At 37.3% G+C, this 7,330-nt stretch overlaps 1 protein-coding gene across 3 annotated transcripts; it reads left to right on the top strand.

The window, feature by feature from the left end:
• Positions 1-832: 832 nt before the first annotated feature.
• Positions 833-6,831, top strand: LOC112515255. Of its 3 annotated transcripts, none has more exons than XM_025121959.1 (9): positions 833-1,058; positions 1,647-1,780; positions 1,873-1,930; positions 2,035-2,169; positions 2,977-3,335; positions 3,507-3,579; positions 3,660-3,803; positions 4,934-5,062; positions 5,776-6,831. In XM_025121959.1, exons 1-9 carry the CDS (start codon positions 1,002-1,004, stop codon positions 6,355-6,357), a joined length of 1,671 nt encoding a protein of 556 aa, XP_024977727.1. In that variant the 5' UTR covers positions 833-1,001; the 3' UTR covers positions 6,358-6,831. The 3 variants fall into 3 exon arrangements, with proteins under 3 accessions (XP_024977727.1, XP_024977726.1, XP_024977725.1); XM_025121958.1 differs by having other exon boundaries at positions 2,977-3,579; positions 5,776-5,887; positions 5,960-6,831; XM_025121957.1 differs by having other exon boundaries at positions 2,977-3,579.
• Positions 6,832-7,330: the final 499 nt, after the last annotated feature.

The following is a 7,330-nucleotide window of genomic DNA, read 5'->3' as shown; positions in this document are numbered from 1 at the left end:
ATTAAAGAAAAAAGATATAAATCTACTGAGTAGGGGTGCTCATGGGTTGAGTTGATCGGGTTGAAGACATTTGAACAACCCAACCCAATGCTTGCGGTTTGAAAAATCTTAACCCAACCCAACCCAACTCAAACAAAAGTGCAACCCAACCCAAACCGTACGGGTTGGTCGGGTTGGTACTTTGATACATTAGAATATTCTTCTAACCTTGAATATGTTATTTCTCTACTCATAATTTTTTTTCATCATCAACCATTTGATACAATTTATTCATATTTCTTACATATATCACATTCAATTAATTTTCTCAATTTACGTATATATGTTTACAGTTACTGAACATATATACGAATGCGTTATATAGGGATGTGAATAGATTGAAAAGATATGTATATGAAGAGCGCACATGATGATGTAATTGTCTAATGTATATATTAATAGAAATTAACAATCATATTAAATCCAAGAAATAAAAGGATATCGGGTTCATCGGGTTGGGTTGAGTTCAAACAATATCAACCCAATATCTACGGTTTGAAAATTTTATAACTTGTTTAGACATCGGGTTGCTTCGAGTTGAGTTATTTTACGTTGGGTTGATTGAGTTTTTGAACATCCCTACTACCGAGTATAAGAATACAAGTATATGATTTATAAAAGTTTTGTTTGTATAATGAATAGTAAAATAAAAAAGTCAAGGGACTAATATTGAGACATTCCATAATACAGGGACCATTTATGTAAAATATAGCGCAGCAGTAAATATGCAAAAACGGGGGGGTCATTTCTAATGCATCCGATCAGAATCAAGAAAAACTCCTCAAAACTATGTTGTCATCCTTGTCTCCCCCTTTCAATTCTCCTTAACCACAGGCAAGCTCACTACCGATTCGTGTAAGAAACTTGATCAGAATCATCATCCCTATAAAAAACCCAAAAAATTATCCACTTTCCCCCTTTTTACAACCCTAATTAACCATATTTCTTACAATCTTGTATACATGGTTACTGATAGCTCTCCCAATTTCGACGATGGAGCTGACATTTTCTCCCCAATGGTAACGATCCCCCTTTTCAATTTTGCTCTAATCTTTAATTTGCATTAGCGGGTTTTGTTTTGTTTCGTTAAAGTGTAGTCTTTGTGATCCGTTTATGTTGATGACATATGTGTGTTCTTGATTCTTGATCTGGATTGTAAAATTGATGCTTTTGTTGATATGGAATTGAGATTTCTTAGTTTTATTTGTATTAAATTTGATATGAATTGGAGAGTGTGATGGGTGTTCTTGATTCTGACAGCAAACACATCTTTAACTATGGTTACAATCTAGGTTAAGATGGTATGCTAGGCAGAAACCATTGAAAGTATTTGGAGTTTTCAAGTGGGATTAGATGATGATTAGTGTGATTATGTAGGTTTTTTGATGAATTGCTGTTATCATAGCTATTAGAGAAGACTTGGTGAATCTTATGAATTGGGTTCTATTAAAATTTAAAGCTACTAATGAGATTAAATTTTAATTATGTTTTCTTGTTTTATTCCTTTTTGTTGTTTGGATATTAACAACTGTTTTGTTGGTGAGTTTTAACTTTCTGGTGGGGTTTTCAATCTGATATCGTAAACCCTTTTTGTTTCTTCTAAATAGGTGCCTAGTGAAAGTGATTCCATGGTGGGAAAGAGGAAAGAAATGACAGGTCTCGAGCTCGAAGGGAGCAGGAGGAAGAAAAAGAAGAAGCAAGGTGGTACACCTCGTCCTGCTTGTTCTTGGGTACATTTTAGGTAATAAATCGAATACGTTTTTTTTGGTATTCAATTGTGTTGGTTTTTGCTCTATCAGTGACTAATATACTTGATTGTGAACAATGATGTAGCCGTGAGTTCATTAAGGAATACAGTGCTTCCCATCCTGAATCCTCTGGTCTGAAAGTTGTAAGCATCCTGGCTGTGGTTTGATGTGCTGTCCCGATTTTGTATCTAGAAAGAATGCTTAAGAAATGTTAACCAGAATTGATGTTGATGTTATCTTCATTTAGGCGACAAAAGCGGCCTCAGACGCTTGGAAAGTGATGACCCTTGAAGAAAAAGCAAAATACACCAAGCGTGCTCGTGAAGTGTGGGATGACTACTTGAGTTCTGCTCCCGCCCGTGAACCTAAACCTAGAAAGCAGGTGGTACCATCTTTAGGATTTTTCAGTTTGTTGATTGTTGGAGTTCTAGACTTGGACCGTTTCTCCTCAATATATGTTGGAATCTCCGTTCTCTCCTCAAGGGATCTTCTGGAGATCAATTTAATTCGGTTCCACATATTCTTACATGGTATCAGAGTCATGGTCTTCCACCTCTAGGGACTCGTTACTCTGGGGCACTGTCTAAGTCTAGCTTTCATTGGAGGGGGCGTGTTAGAGTCTCATATTAGCTGGACAAGGTCCCTTTACTTCTTATATACGTTAGAACCTTCCTTCTCTTATGAAGGGTTCTATCGGAGGGGAATGTAATTGGGTCCACATATTCTAAAATGGTATCTGAGCCATAGTCCTCCATCTTTATGGACTCGACACATCCGAGGCACCTTCTTCGTCTAGCCTTCTTTGGAGAGGGCGTGTTAGCTGATCGTATTGGCTAGACACAGTCCCTTTACTCCTAAATATATGTTGGAATCTCCCTTTTTACCTCGAGGGCTTATTTCGAGAGTAATCTAATTGGGTTCCACATATTCTCACATGGTATCAGAGTTGGGGTCTTCCACCTCTAGGGACTTAAAACTCTGGGGCAATGTCTCTGTATAGCCCCTGTTGGAGGGGGCAAGTTAAGATTCCCATATCGGCTGGACATGGTCTCTTTACCCCTATATATGTTGGAACATTCCTTATCTCAAGGGCTTTTTTGAAGAGTAATGTAACGGGGTTCCACTTCCAGATATTCTCACAGTAATGCTTTTTACACTTTACTTATTACTTATGGGGTTTGTGATGCAGGCCAATTTAGTCACAAGGTGTTCTCCTGGTCGTCTAGTCAACGTGTTAAAACACTTCACAAGTGACCAAAAGGAAGCTGTGAAGAGCATGGGATTTGGCAGCCTTCTTGATCTCAAATGTAGAACTCTGAGGCGCAGCTTGTGCCTATGGTTGCTAGAAAGATTTAACACCATAAGGCGTAGCTTAGAGATTTGTGGTGAACGAATTCCTTTGTACCCGCATGATGTGGAACTTGTGATGGGATTACCAGCTACTGGTAAGGATGTGGTAAACTCGGGGCCTGATGACTTGGTTGCCGAATTGCGTCAAAAGTACAACGCTTCAAATCGAGGAATTTCAGTTCGTTTTCTAGAAGAAAGGTTGGGACAACCAGAAGCAGGAGATGATTTTAAGAGAGCGTTTCTTCTCTATGTTTTAGGAACTCTTTTGTGCCCTACGGCAAGGCTAGACGTTAGCCCTTCATTTCTTCATCTTTTGACGGATATGGATTCTATTCATGAGTACAATTGGGCAAAATTCTTGCTTGATAGGCTCGTTAGGGAGGTATCTCGTTATCGGCAAGGGAAACAGCGTGCAGTGGGTGGTTGTCTTCTATTTCTTCAGGTGAACTAGAATGCATGTGAGTATTTGTTTTTCTTTCCAAGTTTTGTTTGGCAATCTAAGAGTTTTATCAAAATTTACAGCTCTTTTACTACGAGAGTGTTGCCATTGGAGGAACTTGTGAACCTGGACCGGTTGTTGTTCCATGCTTATCCTCGTGGACAGAAGAAGCTATTTCTGAGAGAGAAAAACAGGAGAAAGAGCTTGGTGGTTATGGATGTGGAGAGGTAAGCTGTAGTCCGGATACAATGATCTTTTTCACATGGGTACATATGCACGCATATATATATATATATATATATATATATATATGCACACACACACATATAGAGAGAGGAAGGTTCAAACGAGAACACTAACTATTTAAGAAAACAAGAAAAAGGTCGTTAATGTACAAAATCACATGTGATTTTACATTAACTTCAAAAAAATGGAAGAGGACGACTTTTGAACCTGTATGATTTTGTACGTGAATATATATATGTGTGAATCATGTATGATTTTTGTACGTGAATCATATCTGATTTTGTACATTAACGAACTTTTTCTTGTTTTCTTAAATAGTTAGCGTTCTTGTTCGAACCTGCCCCTATATATAATACAAATACATATAGATATGCCTACACAAACATATATAGATAAATACATACATACATATGTTTGTACATGTGTATATCTTCGGATGTTTGCTCTTCAAACTATTGTACTCGGTTTTTTGTTGCAAACAAACCATCTCTTTTAGAAAAGAAATGCAAAATTAACACTATACTTTTTAAGAATCAGTGGTTTTGTGACAAATTCTGGAGATTAAATACAAAAAAACCATTGCACATGACACTTGATGTGCAAAATCAGTCATTCTTGCAAAATGTAGTGTATCTATTCTTTTGCATTTTTGCAAGAATTGAAATGTGTTCAAGGGTGGATTTACTCATAGGCTACGGGGTGCTTGTGCCCCCGTTCTATCGTCCCGATGCAATGGAAAAAAAATATTACAGGTCTTAAAGGGGCGGTCGCTTTAATTTGATGTGTTCTCCCGGCTCCCCTAAGTTAACAAAAAGTGGTTGCTGCAGTCTCCGGGTAATGTCTTGCATGTGGCATTATAGGTTGCAAGATCGAGTTCCTTTGGCTCTTTTTAATTTTCGTTGGTAACAGTAGCAGAAAAGAAAGTAAAAAAAATGAAATAGACCACTTGTATGTCACCGCACTTTTTATAATTAATTTTTGTTTTATTTTGTAGTATGTTAATTATTTAATGCCCCCTTCGGATTTTTTTGAATCCGCGCCTCAGTGTGTTTAAAAAATTAGTGGACTCTTGTATTTTTATGCAAGTTCAAAGATTTTTATTGATGTGCAGGTGATTTGCAAGGAGAGAGGTCTTGGATTGGGGTTGTTAAATGATAGGGATCATGTCGACGTGCTCCCATTGAGAGAGGTGGCTGCTAGAGTTAATCGTGGTACTCTGGTTCGACAAGATGAAAACCTGGTAAATTACCGACATTTTTTAGGTCAAATGACGTTTTATTTGAATTCATGTCTCATGTCTTGTCTTTTGCTAGCTTTTGATTGTGAACCACATGAAGGTTTTTTAGCTTCGTTCTTTTGTTCTGAATTGTGGGATTGGATTTGGATTTGTATAATCCCACTCGAAAGTATGGTCCCTTTTTTTTGGGGGGGGGGGGGGCCTTCTACCCCGAAGGGTAGAGTGACTTTTTACGTGAATACCACAAATCCCGCTATCTAACCTGTGATTCTAGGAACCTATCTGCCAAAAGTATCGATTCAAATATTTTTTTGGAATTTCAATTAGCATGATTTAATGTTTCAAAATGAATAGATTTATGTAATTCTTATCACGGCATTACGTGTTATGAAGCAGGTGCAAATGAGAACCATAAATATTGTGAAAACATGAGAACCAACTATTCATGTATCATTCATGATGAATGCCGTGATAGATATTTATCGCAAAACTTATTCATAATGAAAATGGATCATAATCATGATGAAAATGTATGGCATCATGAATAATGAGAAGGCATGATATTCATGTGTGAATATTTAGGTTTATTCATCATGAATAATTACATGAGATGGTTCCCAGGTTCTTAAATTATTTATGGTTCTCATTTGAGCTTTCTCCGCATACTATTATGATCAAAGTGAAATAATCTGATATATGATCTGGAATCGCTGCAGGAAAACGTACCATTTGCTTACAAGAACGAAAACACACCGCCTGTGCGGATTGATAATTATGGCTACAAGAATCCATTAGAATACACAAACCCGAACGCCCACGATAATAGAGGTATGTACGCAGGTCAATCTACATGCCCTCTTCTGAACTGCAACTTCACCGGTTTGTTTCAAGAATTATCAGATCATTTCAGCACCAAACATTGGGATTCCGGAAGGCGGTTTCAGTATAATTCCCCATTACCCGTATCATTAGGCATGGATGAAACCTTTCTCGTCCTCCAAGCAGAAGACGATGGTGTTCTTTTCTTACTCAATAAAGGGACCGAAAATATCGGGCACACCGTTATGGTAACTTGCATCGGCCCAAGCTCCAGTAACGAGCGTTTTCTGTACTGTCTTGTGTCAGAAAGAGGAAACAGCTCGTTAAGATTGAAATCATACACGCAGACTCTTCCAGGTCGGGTCGAAGGTATTCCGCCATCCGATTTTCTTTTGGTTCCATTTGGGTACCTTAATTCGTCGGGTGAGCTGAACTTGGAGGTTTGTATATGGAACACTTCGGATTTAGGTGACGTTTGATACCGAAGACCATTTTTTCAAGAGTTATTGACTTTTTAGGCCGATCATACTTGGTTTTTTCTGTTGTAATCAAACCATCGTTCTTGGAGAGATGCTAAATGAAAGAAAACTGTTGACGAAAAATGGCGAGTAAGATGTTTTCTTTTGGATTTGGGAATTTTTACGTTTTCTCGAATCTATCGATCTTACGAACCGACGTTTCTTGTGTTTTTTCAAAAGAACGATGGTTAGTTTGTAACGGAAATCGAAAGGGGGAAGGGTGGGTTGATGAAAGTTTATTTGCTGGCATTTAGGAAAAATGTATGTATGTAGTAGGAGGATTATGTTGAAAATGATGTGTTCAGTTTATATATATAGATATAAAAGCTTGCAATTTCTCATCATAATACTAATGGTGTCTGTAAACCCTTGCTATTTGCTTTGTTTCATGTTCTTTTGTATGTATTATGTAACACCCGGATTTTAGTACGTATATTTTGACGTTTTAAATGCATTTTTGACTTTAGAATAAACCTTGATCCATATCTTGGAATGGTTAGGTTTGGGGTTAAATAGTTAAGAAAATTGATTTTCTGGCAGCTTTTCTTCGCGCGCCTTTCACGCCAGTGAAGTTGGGCGGAATGTTGGGAACTCCAGGGATGTTCTTTAAGGGGTTATTTGTTTACCTCTTAATAGTTCCATTAAGAGACAACCTTTGAATCGTGAAGAGATGAATCTTGTTTGGGAAAAAAAAGTCTGCTTCTTAATAGTTCTGAAATCTTCTGAATGATTTTGTATCCTGAGTCTTCATTAACCATTGAGCACCCTAATTTCATTGTAAACAATCACCAAACAATTATATTTCATTTTGCACTATATCATAAAAGTCTCTTAATCATTCTGACCATTTAATCATTCTGCATCCAACTATTCAGCAACTGCCAAACAACCTCTAAATATGATTTTCTTCCATTTTTTTGAATGAAAAACTCAA

This window comes from Cynara cardunculus (assembly GCF_001531365.2).
Source record: "Cynara cardunculus var. scolymus isolate 2C chromosome LG 7, CcrdV1, whole genome shotgun sequence".
Taxonomy (NCBI): domain Eukaryota; kingdom Viridiplantae; phylum Streptophyta; class Magnoliopsida; order Asterales; family Asteraceae; genus Cynara; species Cynara cardunculus.
The sequence above is the reverse complement of the archived record's forward strand: the minus strand, read 5'-3'. Positions and strand labels throughout refer to the sequence as shown.